At 44.7% G+C, this 18,823-nt stretch overlaps 1 protein-coding gene across 1 annotated transcript in view; it reads left to right on the top strand.

Moving 5' to 3' along the window:
• Frmpd3 (FERM and PDZ domain containing 3) overlaps positions 1-18,823 on the top strand; it is a 90,261-nt gene that overhangs the window by 56,993 nt on the left and 14,445 nt on the right. Inside the window, exons 12-13 of the mRNA XM_042690070.1 lie at positions 3,433-3,612; positions 13,609-13,753. Of these exons, the coding sequence (XP_042546004.1) occupies positions 3,433-3,612; positions 13,609-13,753 (325 nt within the window). The remainder of the gene's footprint in view (positions 1-3,432; positions 3,613-13,608; positions 13,754-18,823) is intronic.

The following is an 18,823-nucleotide window of genomic DNA, read 5'->3' as shown; positions in this document are numbered from 1 at the left end:
AAATGTGGCAGTACTGAATATATATATAGGCTTTTTATTTTAATTATTTCCTAAGCAAAACATATGACAGATGTTAACACCACATTTACGCTAATTAGGTATTGTAAATAATATCAAGTATATGTAAGATGTGGCCAGACATGGTGTTACACTCCTGTAATCCCAGCTATTTGAGTGAAACAGATAGGAGGATCACACTCCAGGGACTGCCTGAGTAAAAAGCAGAAGATATTTTCATTTTCTGAAAAACAAACCAAAAGCAAAAAGACTGGAGAGGCATGGCTCAAGTAGTAGATCACTCGACTAGCAAGTGTCCGGCCCTGAATTTTACCCCCAGTACCAATAAAAAATAAACTGCAGGGCTGTGGAAGTGGCTCAGTGGTAGAATGCTTGCCTTGCATGCATGAGGTCCTGGGTTCGATTCCTCAGCACCACACAAGCAGAAAAGGCCAAAGCTCTGTGGCTGAAGTGGTAGAGCGCTTGCTTTGAGCTAAAGAGCTGAGGGACAGCACCCAGACCCAGAGTTCAGTCCCCATGACCAACAACAATAACAACAAAAACTTCAAAAGTTTTGAAAAGATATGTAAGAGAGTTGGGCATGCTGCTACCTATCTACCTATGATCCCAGCACTCAGAAGTTGAGACAGGAGGATTGTGAGTTTGAGATCAGCCTAGTCTACCTAGTGATACCCAATCTTAAATATATACATCCACATGGACACACACACACACACACACACACACACACACACACACACACACACACACACACTAGCCAGGCAAGGTGGCTAGCACCTGTAATCCTAGCTACACAGGAGGCAGAAATCCAAAGGACTTCAGCTAAAGGCCTGTCCAGACAAAAAGTTTGCAAGACCCTTACCATCAACCAATGAAAGCTAGGTGAAGTGGTATGCACCTGTCATCCCAGCTATACGGGAATCATCAATATGAGGATTGCTAAACATAAAACCCTATTAGAAGAAATTAGTAAAAGAGGCTAGAGACATGGATGAAGTGATAGAGTGCCTACCTAACAAGTATGAGATCCTAAAATCAAATCCTAAAATAAAAATTATATATATATATATATATATATATTTGAGATGTACTATACACATAAATTGATATGTTGGATTGAAAACTCTTTGTCCAACTATTTAAAGGTAATAAAAATGCACGATTTAGATATTATAAATTATGCATTTTTATACATTATACATACCTATGTATATACCAGAGCATATATGGATATTAGAACCTTCAAGGGGAAGCCCTGGAACTAAACTCTCATGGATACTAGGAGCCACCTGCATTTTTTAAGAACCCTTTTGTAATTCTTTTGTGTCCCTCTTCTATTTTAGGGGTTGGCAACCTTTTCCTGAAAAGGGTGAGATAGTAAAGATTATAGGCTCTTATGGATGTGCCAAATGTTTGGTTTTGTTTTTTTTTTTGGTCCAGTCGTGGGACCTGAACTCTGGGCCTGGGTGCTGTCCCTCAGCTCTTCAGCTCAAGGCTAGCGCTCTACCACTTGAGCCACAGTGCCACTTCTGGCTTTTTCCTTTTTGCTTATGTGGTGCTGAGGAATCGAACCCAGGGCCTCATGCATGCAAGGCAAGTGCTCTACCACTGAGCCACCTTCCCAGCCCCCAAATGTTTGTCTGGGACAGCTCCTCATCCCTGCCATCTTAGCATGAAAGCACTAGACAATATATTAACAAATAAGCATTGTTTGTGACAGTAGCTTATTTAGGGACACAGAAATTTGAATTTCATATAAGTTTTACATGCCACAAAATTTGTTTTTATTAAAAAAAAAAACAAACATGGTCCTTTGAGTTTCTTTCCAGCCATCTAAAATATAAAAACCATTCCCCGCTCCTGGTCCACACAAAACAGGTGATAGGATGGATTTAGCCCACAGGCCCTTTTGCCAGCCCCTGCTCTATTTCACTGGCCTTAGGCATACTCTGGTAGTCCCCTACCCCAGGTTTCCTGATTGCCCCATCACGCCCCCTGCAGGTGCAACATTGACACTGCAGAAGCAATGCTCATGCAGGGCACAATAGCCCCACCCCTACAAATATGCCCCAAGGTCCTTGACCCAGGTGAAAAAATTTTCAAAACATCTTGCTGATTGGTGCCAGGTGCTTGTCACACTCTGTCGAGCACTCAGTCCTGCAAACTGCATGGGGAAAGAAAGCAGTATTATCAAAATGCCAGTAGAAAGACAAAGGGGCTCCCAAGGGTGATGCTAATGGCAGAAAGGTGGGCCAGAACAAGGCTCTGGTTTGATGGCTCCAGAGAGTATGTCAGGACCATGTAAGGGAATCCAGTCTATTACACCTACAGACAGACATTTAAATACTGAGATCACTGAAAGCCCCCTGTACCCTCCTTTCACCCACAAACACCCCTCAAATCTCTTTTCCTTTCATCTATCATTGCAAAAACTTCTATTGGACATTTCTTTTGGGTTAAAATTTCAGGAAGCTGGGCATCAGTGGCTCATGCTTGTAATCCTAGCTACTTAGGAGGCTGAGATCTGAGGATTGTGGTTTAAAACCAGCCTGGGCAGGAAATTTGAGAGATTCTTATCTCCAATGAACTACTCAGAAAAAGCCAGAAGTGGCACTGTGGCTCAACTGGTAGAGTGCTAGCCTTGAGCACAGAGAAGCTCAGTGACAGAGCCCAGGCCTGAGTTCAAGCCCCAGAAATGCTTATTAAAACACTCGTGTGTGTGTGTGTGTGTGTGTGTGTGTGTGTGTGTGTGTGTGTGTGTGTGTGTATGTGTGCTTGTCATGGGACTTGAACTCAGGGTCCTGGGTGCTACCCCTGAGCTTTTTTTGCTCAAGGCTATACCACTTGAGCTACAGTCCCACTTGAGGCTTTTTGGTGGTTAATAGGAGATAAGAGTCTCTCAGATTTTTCTCTCTTGGCTGGCCTCAAACTGTGATCCTTAGATCTCGACCTCTTGAGTAGCTAGGATTACAGTTGAGACAACTATACCTAGCAGAAGAGTCTATTAAGCATCTAATTTACCTTTGATATGTTACGTAGAGTTTATTTATCACTTCAGCTTTTGGCTGTTGGGGAAGGGAGGATAAAATCTTGGCACAAAGTTGTCTAGTCAGACAGAAGGTTAGGTGAGGGTCTCAAATCGCCTGCAGCCAGCAGTAGAAAGTCTGGGGCTTAGTAGAGGAAGGTTCTCCAAAGGCCTGAGAACTTCCTTCACCACTTTGCTAGAGCTAGCCCTGCTGCTGGCCACTTAACCCTCTTGCTGCAGTGGCTCTGCCCTGATATTGTGCTCCAGGCATTTCTACCACCCCCTCCCTACCCAGCAGAACCAGTGCAATGTGCATTTTCTGTTTCCTCCTGTCTTCTGTCTTCCTGCTTCTCTGTGAATGCTGCCGGCCGGCCATGCTTGGACACCAGGACGAGAAACAGTCAGCCACCACTCTCCTAGTGGGACCCCGTCACGGCATCAGCCATGTTATTGACCTCAAAACCAACCTCACCACTGTGCTGTCTGAGTTCAGCAAGATCAGTAAGATCCAGCTGTTCCGGGAGAACCAGGGTGTGGCCCGAGTGGAGACAAGCATCATGGATGCCAAGGTAAACTCTGCTTTGATGGGGCTGTTTCTCTCCAGGAACATGCTTATGAAACATGAGAAAGAAAGCATGAGATTGTGAAGTAAGATTCTGTGGTTCTGGACCCTGGACCCTGTTGAGTTTTCTTTCCTTCCCTTCTCAGCCCTCCAGATACTATATTGACCACGTAGGATGGATGGTCAGCCAGTATTAGGGATTGCTAGGAATTGTCAGATGAACCTGTGATCAGAATTTCTCCACATGGTAGGATAACTGAAGAACTGAAAACTACTGCTAGACCAGTACTTCCCAATTTTTCTCATGTTGTATTATAGGAAAATATATTCACAAAGCTGAGCATGGTGGTACATGCCTGTAATCCTAGCACTGTTGTAGTTCTAGCACTATGGAGGCTAAGGCAAAGACATCATAAATTCAAGGTATAGGCTAGGACTACATTGTGAGTGAAAATGTCTCAAAATAAAAAATGATAGCAAAGAGCCAGGCAGCGGTGCTTCATGCCTGTAATCTTAGCTACCCAGAAGGCTGAGGACTGAGGAAAGCAGTTTGAATCCAGCAGGGGCAGGAAGTACACAAGATTCTTTTTGGTTTTGGTGTGGTTTTTTTTTGCCAGTCCTGGGGCTTGAACTCAGGGTACTGTCCCTGAACTCCTTTTACTCTATGTTATCCCTCTACCACTTGAGCCACAGCGCCATTTCTGACTTTTTCTGTGATTAATTAGAGATAAGAGTCTCACGGGCTTTCCTGCCTAGGCTGGCTTCAAACCTCAATCCTCAGATCTTAGCCAGCTAGGATTTACAGGCATGAACCACCAGTGCCTGGTTCATGAGCCTCTTTTTTTTTTTTAGGTCCGGTCATGTGGCCTGAACTCTGGGCCTGGGCACTGTCCCTCAGCTCTTCAGCTGAAGGCTAGCACTCTACCACTTGAGTCACAGTGCCACTTCCGGCTTTTTTCTTTTTGCTTATATGGTGCTGAAGAATTGAACCCGGGGCCTCATGCATGCAAGGCAAGCGCTCTACCACTGAGCCATCTTCCCAGCCCCTCATGAGCTTCTTATCTCCAATTAACTACTAAAAAAATGGAGCTGTGACTCAAGTAGTAGTGCACTAGCCCTAAGGAAAGCTCAGGGACAGTGCCCAGGTCCTGAGTTCAAGCCCCAGAACTGGAACATACAAAAGAATTTGGCAAATTACTAGAAATGGAGTTCACTATTTGAGTGCTTTCCTACCATTTGCAAGCTCCTGGGTTCCATCTCTAGTACTAACATCAAAAATAAGAGAGGGAAACCAACAGAATGGTGAGACAAAGGACAAGGGGGGAACCAATGCAACAGCCATATATACAAGACAGTATGTTGGAAATGATCTCTACAACTTGGAGGTGGGGAGATGGGAGGGAAAGTAGGAGAAAAATGAGGGAAGGGGTAACAAGATTGAGAAGAAATGTACTTATTACCTTATTTGTGTAACTATAACCCCTCTGTACATCACCTTGACAATAAAAAAAAATTATGTGCAGAAAAAAACCAGAGAAAGCAGGCACCAGTGGATCACCATTGTAATCCTAGCTACTGAGGAGACTGAGATCTAAGGTTCTTGCTTTGAAGCCAGACTGGAAAGTCCAAGAGACTCTTATCTTCAATTAACCACCAGAAATCTCGAAGCAGAGCTATAGCTTTAGTGGCAGAGCACCAGACTTGATTTAAAAAAAAGCTAAGGGACTAAGGGAGAGTACCCAGAACCTGAGTTCAAGTCCCAGTATTAGTGCAAAAACAAGAAAGGAAGAGAAGAAAAGGAGGGATGAAGGAAGGCAGAGAGGGAACCAGTTGAGGAAGACTCATTTTGAATCATGGAGGAGGTAGATCTGAGCATGTGGACAGAACCAGGGTGGATGCTTGGGGAGGAGCGGAGTAGATAGAGCTTCAACCCCATTTCACCTCCAAGTCCAGAGCATGCAGAACTTTAGAAACTTTCTCACAGATCAGCTCCTTCAGACTGGTAAACAGTTATTGTGAGCTGTGCAAAGTCTGGCAGTGGTGGTCAGTTGCCTCCTCCACAGCTCTCCTGCTAATACAGTAACCAGCAGGGATGGGGCAGGCCTGCCTGCCTGCCAACCAGCAGGCACTTAGAGTAGGTGTAGCTTTCCCTTTTTAAAGGATTTGGCTGGAGGATGTGGTGTTAACAGCTTAAGCGTAGAGAGTTTGCTCTTTCTAAAAGAACAAATTATTTACTTTATTTTTGTATTTGGGAAACCCAGAAAGCTTTAATATGTTAATTTTCCACCTGCAAGTCACAGGATTCCCATTGGTTTGGGAACCTGCCTGGTGCTGTTTAATTGGCTTGTGGCCATTTCCACAACCTGTGATTGCTGCTCTCCTCAGATGTTTTTGGGTAAAAAGCCAAATTAACCAGTAAGGAAGGGGGATCAGAGATAGGCATGCGGGGGAGGTGTGACTTCCTGACAAATAGAAGGGCTTTATAAGGAGAAACAGCTTTCCAACTGAATGGCCTCCTGTGTTCTTTTCACATTGTCACTGTGAATTTTCACATTGACTATATATTAAGGATGCCTGGTTCTACTGCTGGAAACCATGCATTCATTGGTTGTAGGCAATACCTGAGCATCTGAATTTTTTCCAGTTTCCTAGGTGATTCTGTAGTACAACCAATTAGGGGAGTTGTTTAGTTGGTTCGTGCGTGGGCACGTGCACATGTGTACATGCATGCATGTACCAGTACCAGGTCTTGAACTCAGGGTCTTACACTCTCATTTTTTATTCACATTCACAGTTTGCACCTTAACACTTGAGCCATGCCTCTAGTCTAGCTTATTGCTGAATTTAAGATGGAGTCTCTCATACTTTTGTGCCTGGGGTGGTTTTCAAACTGTGGTCCTCAGATCATATCCTCCTAAGTAGTTAGGATTACTGGTGTGAGGCACCTTCACCCAGCCCCCCTCCCCTTTTTTTTTTCCTGAGACAGGGTTTTACTATGCAGTCCTGGCTGGCTTTGTTGAATTCATGATTCTCTTGCTTCAGTCTCCCAAATGCTTGGATTCCAAGAATGCCAGAATCCACACCCAGCTACAACTAGTTTCAGAGTTCATGACTGAGACCTGTATGACCAGAGGTCTGAGAGGAAATAGGCTGCGCAGGGATCTGAGGGTATTGCCTGAGTTAGGAGCAATAGGGTGCTTTGTAGAAGTGATCCAGCAGTCACAGTTATATGCTTCAATGCTCCAGATAAGTTATACCCTTACTGGAGAGACAACACTCACAAAGCATGTTCAGAGTTCTGTAATCGGACAACTGAGGTTCAGGTCCCAGCCATATTGCTTCCTAGCTGTGTGGACCCAAGAAAGTATCCAAACATTTTTGAACCCGAATCTTATTGACTGAAAAATGGAGCACCTATACATCCATTAAATGAGAAACTATATACTGCATGGTACATAATAGGTACCCAACAAATAAGTCCTGTTACTTTTTCAGAAGCAAAATACCAGTCAGGAAAAAAGACAATGTGAAATAAATGTAATAGTGTGGTATGGAACAAAGAACAGGACAGAGTTTACAAGACTGGCTGGCTGCAAGAGCATGTTTTAGCTGGATCTTGAAGTGATAGGCATGAATTAGTTAATAGGGACAAATGGGATGTGTTCAAAGGCAAGGAGCAAGCACAGAAATGAACAAACCACATGGGCAGGTTGATAAGCATAGTTTCTTAGCTGGAGAGGAAAATGAGAGAAGAGGGCAGACAGATTAGGGAGTTGGCAGAAAAAGTTGCTTCACAGTTCTCAGTCCAGGGGCTGGGAAGGTGGTTCAGTGGTAGAGCCTTGTATGCCTGAGGCCCTGGGTTCGATTCCTCAGCACCACATAAACAAAAAGAAAAAAGCCGGAAGTGGCGCTGTGGCTCAAGTGGTAGAGCACTAGCCTTGAGCTGAAGAGCTGAGGGACAGCGCCCAGGCCCAGAGTTCAGGCCCCACGACTGGATCAAAAAAAAAACAACAAAAAACAAAACAAAAAAAAAAACAGAGTTCTCAGTCCAGTCCAAAGAATTCAGATTCAATGTGCTCAAATAATGAGAATCCACTATAGGTGTTTGAGCAGAGAGATGAGGGATTGGACGCTGATTTGGACCATAATGAAAGATGCGTGGAAACAAGGTTTGTGTGAAGCTAGGAAAGTAAGGAGGGGATTTTGGTACCAAGAGCCAAGAAGAGCTCAAGCTGGAGGCTAATAGCAGGATGGGAGGAGAAAGAGCAAGTGTGTATCCTTACCCCACACTTGTCTTGCACACACAGTGCACCTGCCTTGTTACAACTAACCCTGTTGCCTGTAGAACATAGCCCAACAACACTAAGAACTATGCTTTACACACTCACTAGATTGCATGATGAAACTGCATGATGTCAAGGTGAGACTATATTTGGGGGTAAATGAAGGTTACATTTTGGTACCAAGAAACAGTGAATGGTTAGGAAGTTGACATGAGTGCTTAGAGGTACTACTATGAAATGATAGATGGTCAGGTATGTCCTACTTTAGACTGAATAAGTGCATATGAAAAACCATAAGAGGGGCTGGGAAGTTGGCTCAGTGGTAGAGCGCTTGCCTTGCATGCCTGAAGCCCTGGGTTCGATTCCTCAGCACCACATAAGCAAAAAGAAAAAAAAGCCGGAAGTGGCGCTGTGGCTCAAGTGGTAGAGCGCTAGCCTTGAGCTGAAGAGCTGACGGACAGCGCCCAGGCCCATTGTTCAGGACCCATGATCAGACCCAAAAAAAAAAAAAAAAAAAACCACCAGAAAAACCATAAGAGACAACAGGATCAGGTGTGTGCCACCACATGCAATGCTCTAGGTTGGATCCCCAGCATCATAAAAGAATGATAGAAGGAAAAGAGAAAAGAATACAAAACAGATTAATTTTCTACTTTATGTCACAGTTATTCTACTTTGTAATAAAATTTCATCTGGGCTAGATGTAGAATAGTGTAGCTCCCCAAAAAGTCCATGTCCTAATCCAATTGCTCAGAACGGTGAACATGTTATATAGTAGGGAAGAATTAAGATTGTGGATGAAATTATCATTTCATCATAATTGATAATCAACTGACCTAAAATAGGGAAATTAGCTTGGATCATTCAGGTGGGACCAATGTAATTGTTTGGGTCCACATAAGTGAAGAAACTGAAAAGGTCAGACAGATTCAATGAGAAGACTCAGCCCAGCCTTACTGGCCTTGATAAAGGAAGGGACAATGAGCCAAACAGTGTAGGCAGCCTCCAGAAGCCACAAAAAGAGGCAAAGAAACAAATTCTATCCTACAACCTCCTTAGGTGGACACAGATGGGCCTACACTTCATTTTTAGCCCAGTGAGACTTATGTTAGGCTTTCCCCTCCAGGCATGGCAAAAAATAGATGTGTGTTATTTAAACCACAAAGCTTGAGGTTATTTGTTACACTAGCAACAAGAAATTAATCCACTGTGAGATTCCTCCAAGTAGCAAGTACTTATACACTATATCAAAAATGATTTGATTGATAAACTACCAGCTTTTGTTACATAAAGTCAGATGCATGTGTCCTAAGAGATATCCACAGTGCATCATGAGGACAAATGTGTACCTTCTGAAATGAACACAACACTTTTTATACTTCTGTTCAGATCAATTAGCATACAAGATAAATGAATGAATGATGACATCATATACTGAAAACTTGAAAGCAGGTGTAGGTGCGCCCCCAAAAAATTGATAAATGTGGGCTGGGAAGATGGCTCAGTGGTAGAGTGCTAGCCTTGAGCTGAAGAGCTGAGGGACAGCGCCCAGGCCCAGAGTTCAGGCCCCATAACTGGACCCCCCCCCCCAAAAAAAATTGATAAATGCAAGCCAGGTGCCAGTGGCTCATGTTGTAATCTTAGCTACTCAGGACTCTAAGATTTGAAGATCACAGTTCAAAGCCAGCCCGGGTAGAAAAGTCCGGTCCATAAGATTCTTATCTCTCATAAACCACCAGAAAAAAAAAACCGGAAGTGTGCTGTGGCTCAAGTGGTAGAGCGCTAGCCTTGAGCTGAAGAGCTGAGGGACAGCACCCAAGCCCAGAGTTCAAGCCACACCAAAAAAAAAGGTAAACGCTAGGAGCAGAACTTGAAAGAGGGGCTGGGAATGTGGCTTAGTGGTAGAGTGCTTGTCTAGAACTTGAATGAACTGACTGTGAGACACTTAGCCTACCTCTGCATAGGAGACACTTTCAGCTTTTCAATTTACTTTACGGGGAACATAGAAGTTAGAACCCAAATTTGACCCATTTCTTCCTAGATATGCCTCTCTGATCTGATAGTATTCTGGAAGGGTCTGGTAAAACCTAAGGTTATTCACTTGAGTGCATGGAAGAATTATGTACGGAGATTTCAAAACCATTGGCTGTCCCAATTCTTTGTCTCAGATCACTCACATCAAAATATCTGAGGTACCATGTGGAGACATTTAAGTCTTTATGGCTTCCCAGGTAACTCTTATTCTTGCATCTAGCCTGAGAACCACAGCCTTTAAGTCATATTCAGTCTTATCCCCAAATTAGCAGGCTGTGCCCAATTAACCTTTCCCAGTACTGTGGAGGCAAGAACTGGAATGTACTGGCTGCCTTGGACTTGAGGATCACCATCTTGTAACCTTGCTTCTCCAGGCCCTGAATTCCCATTTTTCTCCTGTTGTCAGAGATGCTAGAGTGAGCTGAAGCTATGCTAGGGCAAGATGTGATTGGAGCATGTCAAATTAATCCCCACTGTCCCTTCTCCTGGCTGTCTCATGCTTCACACTCCATCCTACTGATCTCATTTTCCACTTGAAAATGGCCTGGACATATTCTGTTTTCGCTTGGCTTACTTGCTCATAGTGGAGTGAGCATGAAGTAGTAGTGTTCAGATATTTTTCTCCAGGAGATAGCAGTGTGGGACTGAGACACCACTGGGACATTATCATACCCCATTACCATAGAAACATGGAAGCGGTAGGGGTGGAATGGTTGAAAGAAAGTCCCAAGGGATCTCTTGTGTGCCCCACTCCCCCCTGTGTCTCCCATTCTCATGATTGAGCTGTATTGGTCTAGTGCTTTCTGTAGAGACAAGTATTACATTAGGCATCATGAGCATTAAAATCCTATTTAAAGTAAAATGTTTTTTGAAGGTTTTTCAAAAACCTATCTAACCTCTGCTTGCTTGCCTGCCTTTGATTTGATTTTTACCCCTGTTGGCAAAAAGCACATCTGTGTTCCCTTTACAGACTGCATTTGCCCCATGCTGGGGCCCAGTTGGCTATCTGCAAATGCTGAGGAGAGACTCCTGATGGGCTGAGCTGCACTGGACTGAGCTAAGCCAGCTGCCAATGGGCTTGGCCCTCTCTATGCATAAGATTTTATTCTCGCCAGGCACCAGTGGCTCACACCTGTAATCCTGGCTACTCAGGAGGCTGAGATCTGAGGATCATGGTTCAAAGCCAGCCTGGGCAGGAAAGTCCTTGAGATTCTTATCTCCAATAAACCACTCAGAAAACAAAGTGACACTGTGGCTCAAGTGGTAGAGTGTTAGCCTTGAGGTGAAGAGCTGAGGGACAGTGCCCAGGCCCAGAGTTCAAGCCCCATACCACAAACACACACACACACACACACACACACACACACACACACACACACACAAGCAAAGCAAAGCAAAGCAAAGCAAAGCAAATAAGTTATATAGGGGATAAGAAGAAACTGAAGTCACACAGTTAAGTCAATTAGTCACTCAACTTCCAGTCAGTAATTCTCTCCATTAGTCAACCAACCAGCCAGGTTACTAAGCAGAATATGAGAATAACTGACATTCTGCCTGCTCTGCAGCTAGCCTGTCAACTAAGCCGGAGTGAGTCCGTCTGCCCTGTAGCCAGTCAGCCCATCAGTGTGTCTATCAGACTACCATTCAGCCTGTACTCTAGTGAAATGGTTTTTCATCCTATTTGCCAGCCAAGGCCTTTTCCTCAAAGGAAGATTCTTTCAGCTTCTGAAACCAAATATCACACACTAACACATGTTCATGCCCACCTATCCACCGCTCCAGGACATTCTGTATTCTGATAGCTCTCTGTAATTTGCCTTTGTGGTACTTCTCCCACCTTGGAGTCACATTTGTTTGTGTGATTATTCTTGTTATGTCATGTTCCTACTAGAGTGTAAGCTCCACAGGATCAGGAATTAGATTGGCTGCTCTGGAATGAATGGTCATAGATTTCAGTTGGTCACGTTTCCCAGAAGGCATCGGGCCATTTGTAGCAGTTGACCATGTCAACAAGGCAGGACGCAGGAGCACTTTGTGAAAGGGAAAAGCACAAACTACGGTATGGTGCTATGAGAGAGCATGGCAAACTCTAAATGATGGGGCATTGCCTAAGCCCCCGGTGAGAGATAAAGGGAGGAGGACACAGGCAGTGTTAAGGGACATGTGATTGGAGATTTTAGCCTGTCAGTGATGAGTTGTACAGGTTCTCAGGGGAAAGAGATAGGCTTTATAAAGACTCTTGTCAGAGACAAAGTGGGTTAAATTGAGAAAGACAAACAGAAAAGCCAATTAGGAGGCTACTGGAAGTCCTTAGGTTAGTGTATCCCAGCTTCTTCCATGTCATGAGAAAACATCACAATTTCTATGGCAAAACATATCTACAGATGAGCCATATATCCCCAAGTAAGGCATCTTGTGGACCCAGCAGAAGACCCAGTGGCTGAGAGGCTTGGATCACTGCCCCTCATCAGCCATTCCCACATACCTTGAGGAGAGTGGATCTGGGTGGAAGATGATAAGACAGGCACAGTAAGGATGGCTGTGATGTTTTTGAATGCCCCTAAGGTACATCAGGTGGCACTTTCTTAGACACAGCAATGATAGTAGCAACCATCCACACTCAAACCTCTCTGAATCAGTCCTTCTGCATTGGTTACTATAAGGAGGATACCTAAGCCAGGCGTGGTAGTGCATGCCTGTAGCCTCGGCTATTTTAGAAGTGTCAGGGCATATGGTGGTGAGTGAGAGCTAGTATAGGCGAAGCCTAGACTTCCAGCTTTACCCATATTCTCCCAGCTGGCCCACACATCTGCTGAGCTCTGACAAATGCAAATACAGCCACACAGCAGGCACATGATGTTATATAATTTTAGTCTTTTTCAGTAAAAAATGTTGGTTCATTAAATGTGTGACTAAAGGCTGATTTAATGTGATACCTGAGTAAGAGTCTACTACAAAGTGAATCTCAAATCAGAAGTTGTCAGGCAGTGTGCCTAAATGTTTAGTTCTGAATATATATATATAGTGCTTATGGTGGTACTGGGGTTTGAATTTAGGGCCTTGAGCTTTCATAGCAGGTGTCCAATGATTTCACACTTTCATCCTTTTGTTTTCTGGACCTAGGGCTTGAACTCAAGGCCTCTCATTCTTGTCTTTTCCACCTAAAGCTAGCGCTCTACCACTTGAACCACAGCTCCACTTCTGGTTTTCTGCTGGTTATTTGGAGATAAAAGTCTCTCCTGCCCAGGCTGGCTTTGAACCTCAATGCTCAGATCTCATCCCTTTTTGTTTCAGATATTTTTCAAAGAAGGTCTTGCATTTATGCCCCAGCCAGCTTAAATCATGATCCTCCTATTTATGCTTCCTTTATATCTGGGATAACAGACATGTGCCACCACATCCAGCTTTTTATTGATTCATATGGAGACTTGTTAACTTTTTGCCCAGTCTAACTTTGAACCTCAGTCTTCCCTTCTTTCACCTCCTGAGTAGCTAGGATGGCCGGTGTGAGCTACTGTACCCAGTTAAAAGTATGGTTCAACAATTCAAGGCATCTTTTCTTTATTACCTTTATTTTTTTATTTTTTTCCTTTACTGTTTATTATTTATTACTTTTCTTCACTATCTTGGAAATGTAGCCAGTCTTCCTTCTCGTGTCTTTACGTTTCTTTCCCTCTCTTTCACAGCCTCTGGTGCTGTTGATGGAGTGGCCAGAAGCCACCAACTTTGCCTGCCTGATTGCAGGGTACTGCCGCCTCCTGCTGGATTCCAGAAAGATGGTCTTCTCCAGGCCTTCCAGCCAGCCCCTTCCACCTCCAATGATCAAGGCAGGTAGGGCTCAGCCTCGGTTGGTTTTCAGTGTGTTGGAAGCCCTTTGGACCCTGAAGACATAGATGGAGGAAATCTGCTGCCCTCACACTCACCCCATGCCCACAGTTCCTAAAATCATGCTCACAGCTCCATATTAAGCACCCTTCCTGGCACATCCCCACTGGGAATGTGCCTGTTCAACAAAGCATTCCTGTAACAATGCAGAATGCTTGAGTCAGTAAATGGATGTAAGATACCTTCAGCAAGCATGTGCTGGAGCCAACTGAAGAATTGCATTGGGTAGGATGGAGTAGTACATATCTGTAATCCTAGCACTCAGATGATTGAGACAAGCTGGGCACTGGTGGCTCACACCTGTAATCCCAACTACTGAGATGGCTGAGATCTGAAGATCATGATGGGAAGCTAGCCCAGGCAGGAAAGCCCATGAGACTCTTCTTTCCAATTAATCAAAGAAGAAGCCAGAAGTGGAGCTGTGGCTCAAGTGGTAGAGCACTAGCCTTAAGCATAAAAGCTTAGGGACAGTGCCCAGGCCAGAATTCAAGTCCCAGGATTGTTTAAAAAAATTAAAAAGAAGGTTGAGGCAGGAAGATTGTGAGTTTAATGCCAGCTGATACAGAAAAAGACCGTTCTCCATGAAGAGAATTTTAGCCAGGCTCTGGTAGCTAACACCTGTAATCCTAGGTACTTGGGAGGCTGGGATCTGAGGATTGCAGTTCAAAGCCAGCACTAGCAGAAAAGTCCCTGTGAGACTCCTATCTCCAATAAACTATTCAACAAAACCAGAAGTGGCACTGTGGCTCAAGGGGTAGAGCACTAGCCTTGAGCACAAAGAGGCTCAGGTGATAGCACCCAGGACCTGAATTTAAGCCCCAGGACAAGCAGAAAGGAAGGAAGGCAGGAAGAAAGAAAGAAAGGAAGGAAGGAAGGAAGGAAGGAAGGAAGGAAGGAAGGAAGGAAGGAAGGAAGGAAGGAAGGAAGAAAGGAAAAAAGGAAGGAAAGAAAGAAAGGAAGGAAGGAAGGAAGGAAGGAAGGAAGGAAGGAAAGAAAGAAAGAAAGAAGGAAAGAAAGAGAAGATAAATTTTTGTACTGCATTGAAAAATGGGGGAGAGAGGAAGGACTGGAAGGGCTAGAAGGCAGCTTGAAAATAAGAGATATAACAAATCAGCCCCCAAACAGAAAGTAATAGACAACTTCCAGTGACCACCTGCCAAGATTGTCCTGGTGATGGCACAAGAGAAGCCTTGGGAAAATCAGGCCAATCCAGGCCTGTTGCCCAGAACATAAGCTGGAGAAGAAGCAGATGACTCGGAAAGCATGTGCTCCACATACTAACCCTGGACTCACATACAAGTAGTAAGGGTTCCCAACCTCAAACATCATGAGAGAAGTCAAAACTTAACACCCAGTTGCCACCTTTGTCACATGATAACCGTTTGATGCACCCGCCCTTGCTACCTGACTTACTGTCATCAACACTTTATTAGTTTTCAAAGGGATCACATGTGATTCAGATTGGTAATAGCCATGTTTAAGCATGAAAACACACTCTTCGGGGCTGGGAAGGTAGCTCAGTGGTAGAGTGCTTGCCTTGCATGCATGAGGCCCTGGGTTCAATTCCTCAGCACACATGTAAGCAGAAAAAGCCAGAAGTAGCACTGCGGCTCAAGTGGTAGAGCGCTAGCCTTGAGCTGAAGAGCTGAGGGATAGTGCCCAGGCCCAGAGTTCAGGCCCCACAACCGACATAGAAGGAGGAGGAGGAGGAGGAGGAGGAGGAGGAGGAGGAGGAGGAGGAGGAAGAGGAGGAGGAGGAGGAGGAGGAGGAGGAGGAGGAGGAGGAGGAGAAGAAGAAGAAGAAGACGATGACACGCTCATGGCAAGATGACCTAGCACCCATAGAGCTGTGTGTCACTTCTATATACATCATCATGACTTTTTTCCCCATTAACAAGTCCATCCCACACATCATAAAAGACACAAGTTTTGATGGATCTCATAATGTGCTTCATGAGAATGAAAACGCAATGCATCAAACACAAATTTGGGAATGAATGAATGTGTCCTCCCCCCCCCCCCCCAAGGTATAGGAAGGGGTTGAGCTGGAACAGGAAGCAACAGGGGAGGAAGGTCGACATTGTCCAAAAAGAAATGTACTCTTTACCTGACTTAGGTAACTGTAACCCCTTTGTACATCACCTTTAGGTAACTGTAACCCCTTTGTACATCACCTTTATAATAACAATAAAAAAAAGAAAAAAGAAACAAGGGAGCAAGGTGTTGCACAGCTCCAGATGAAGAGCTCTGAAGAGACAGCTGGATTTGCAAACCTACAGATGGCCAAATGCTAGAAAAGCCAGTGTTAGCACTTACAATGGCATCTATGCTCCCCCAGTGTCTAATCACACCCCAGTATGAGCAGAATACATGAGGAAGGGAAATAGATGGCAGAAGGAAGAACTTGAAGCCCAGCCAAGAGCCAAATCCAAATGTAACAGTAGGAATTGTATCAGGAAGGAATCTGCATTAAGAAGGTGGCTCTAAGTACGGCTCTAGTGGCGTCTGCCCATAATTCTAGCTACTCAGGAGGCTGAGATCTGAGGATTAAAGTTTGAAGCCAGCCTGGCAGGAAAGTCCATGTGACTCATCTCCAATTAACTTCCAGAAAACCAGAAGGGGAGCTGTGGTTCAAGTGCTAGAGGGCTAGCTTTGACCAAAACAGCTTCAGGACAGCACCTAGGCCCTGAGTTCAAGCCCCAGAATAGGCACACAAAAAAGAAAGTAGGTTTGTGTCACACAATCAGCACCCTAACAAAGGGGCTCCAAGTGTGTCCCTGCAGCTTTACCCAGCACCTTCCATGTGACTTGATTCCCTGTTGCTTTTCCCTAGGCAGATCTGACTCATTGCACTCTTTTGGTGCTGATCATGGTTTTAGGATCTTCTTCCTGATTCCTGAGAACCCATATGTGTGTGCAGAGGGCCATAGGCTCAGACTACCCCTAGCCTGGAATCTCTGTGTCCATGCAGGAGCCAAATGGACCACTGTAGTATGTCTGCAGTTTGTAGTGCTTCTTTCTTAGCACAGAAAATTTGCTCAGAAGCAGAGGCAATAGAAAGCTTCTATTTCTCCTTTCTCTTCTGGCCAGAAAGACATGACCTTGAGCTTGGCATCACCTCCTCCGTGAGAACTGATTAGGGGCTTGGTTTCTTGGCCTACTGAAGTGCTAGGTGCTGGGTTGACAGTATCCACAAAATGCTCTTGATTGGTGGTGTGGAGGTGAGCTTCCAGCATGTGTTGCTGAGCTCAACAAAGCACCAGAGTGCTATGCGCATCCTATTTTGCAGACTCCACTGAGAAGGCCTCAGCTGGGGATATAGTGCTGTGGTTGTCAGCTCCTGGTCTGGTAGACCTTTAGAACACTGTCCAAAGCTGAAGTCATTTTCCTCTATCAGCCTTCTCTTTCATCTCACCACAGAAGCATCAGTGCCAGAAGCTGTTGCCTAGCAAAGGCTTATAGTGAATAGGCATCCTGCCAGTCTCACTGGCCTTGTCCCTCAGGGGCCACAGCTACAGCTCATGTAGAGCTTGGTCTCTCGGGACAAAAAGGAAAAGGTCAGTCTGGGTCTATATTTTTGTGCCACAGCAGATCTTAGAATCCAACCATCCCAACTCAGTGCACAGTCTTCTGGGCCTAAAGAATGCTGTTAAACCACCAACTGGGAAGTGGCAGGGAAGGCATTCCCTCTTCTCAGTAGCTGCACTCAACAGACATTTCTCTACTACCGAAGCATTGGGGAGGGGAAGACAGCTGAGAATAATGCATTGTCTACAGTCCCAGCCCTCTTACAGCTTACAGCATAGTGGGGGAAGGGGGGAATGTATGGGACCATTTCCATAACTAAAAATCTGCCTTTATGCTAGGGAATGCAGCAGCCACCACAGACTACCAGCATGTGTGTTTAAAGGTCCAGGATATAATGAAGCAGCAAGACATTTACTGGCAGCTAAATATATATATATATATATATATATATATATATATATATATATATCTCCTGGGGGAGTCCAGGAAAATTAGGCTTTGGGGATCTCAGTTGGGGCCTTATTTGGAGGAGAGCTATTCTATAACTACCATGATTAGAGACAGTGTGGTTTGGTAAAATGACTATTCTAATTAACTCTTTGTGACTTGCCAGTTTTCCTATAGGTAAAACCCAGCAACATTCAGAGTGCCAAAGTTAGGCTGAACACAATACACTTTCTTGAATGGCTCAGAAAGAACAGGGGGGCTGTATATGGTCATTTAAGCAATGAATGTTAAACTATAGAGTGCAGGAGGGCCACATCATAATGTTGCACTGATGTGTGTGTGTGTGTGCGTGTGTGTGTGTGTGTGTGTGTGTGTGCATGAACTGCATATATTTTGAGGCAAATCTAACTGGCTCACTGACTTGTTTTTTGCAGGTGTTTTGAAGTCAGTCTTGTGAATGGCTGAGTATAGACTGGTAAACTAGCACCGCCCCCCCTTGGGGAAATCTGATGAGCAATTTACACAGGTTTGCAGTCTGAGAGACACACTGTCCCAGACATCAGCCACCTGCACCTGGCTTCCCTGGCATCTCTAGCTTTCTGCCTGGAGGAGAGTTGGGTTTCTCCAGGCACACTTTTCTCAGATCTGGAAGTCACTGTGTCAGTGACAGGCTAGCATGACCTGACCTTTATTGTCTTAGTGCTGTCTTACAAGGAGAAAAGCCACCTTAAGGACTCCAGCCTTTGTCTCAGATCTACTTGGTAGATCTACCTTAGGAGCGACCTCTGATTGCAGCTCATTGCTAGACCAGTTCCTGTGATTGCATAGCTGTCTCTTAGGAGAATAGCTCCTGAGGAATCCCCAGACCCTTTTGATGATGCCTGGGGGTAGAGAGATACCAGGAAATTACAGCTCATATTCCCAACTCAGCACTTCCGTGAAACACTTCTTCCCTGACTTTTAGAGGCCTGAATTGAGTCACTGAATCCTTTTGCTTAGTTGATCCAGAGTTCTATAGACACAGCCAGTAAGACCTGAAGC

Source organism: Dipodomys spectabilis, unplaced genomic scaffold (genome assembly GCF_019054845.1).
Source record: "Dipodomys spectabilis isolate Male_0828 unplaced genomic scaffold, ASM1905484v1 ptg000132l, whole genome shotgun sequence".
Taxonomy (NCBI): domain Eukaryota; kingdom Metazoa; phylum Chordata; class Mammalia; order Rodentia; family Heteromyidae; genus Dipodomys; species Dipodomys spectabilis.
Note: the sequence above shows the minus strand (reverse complement) of the source record. Positions and strands in the feature narration are given on the sequence as shown.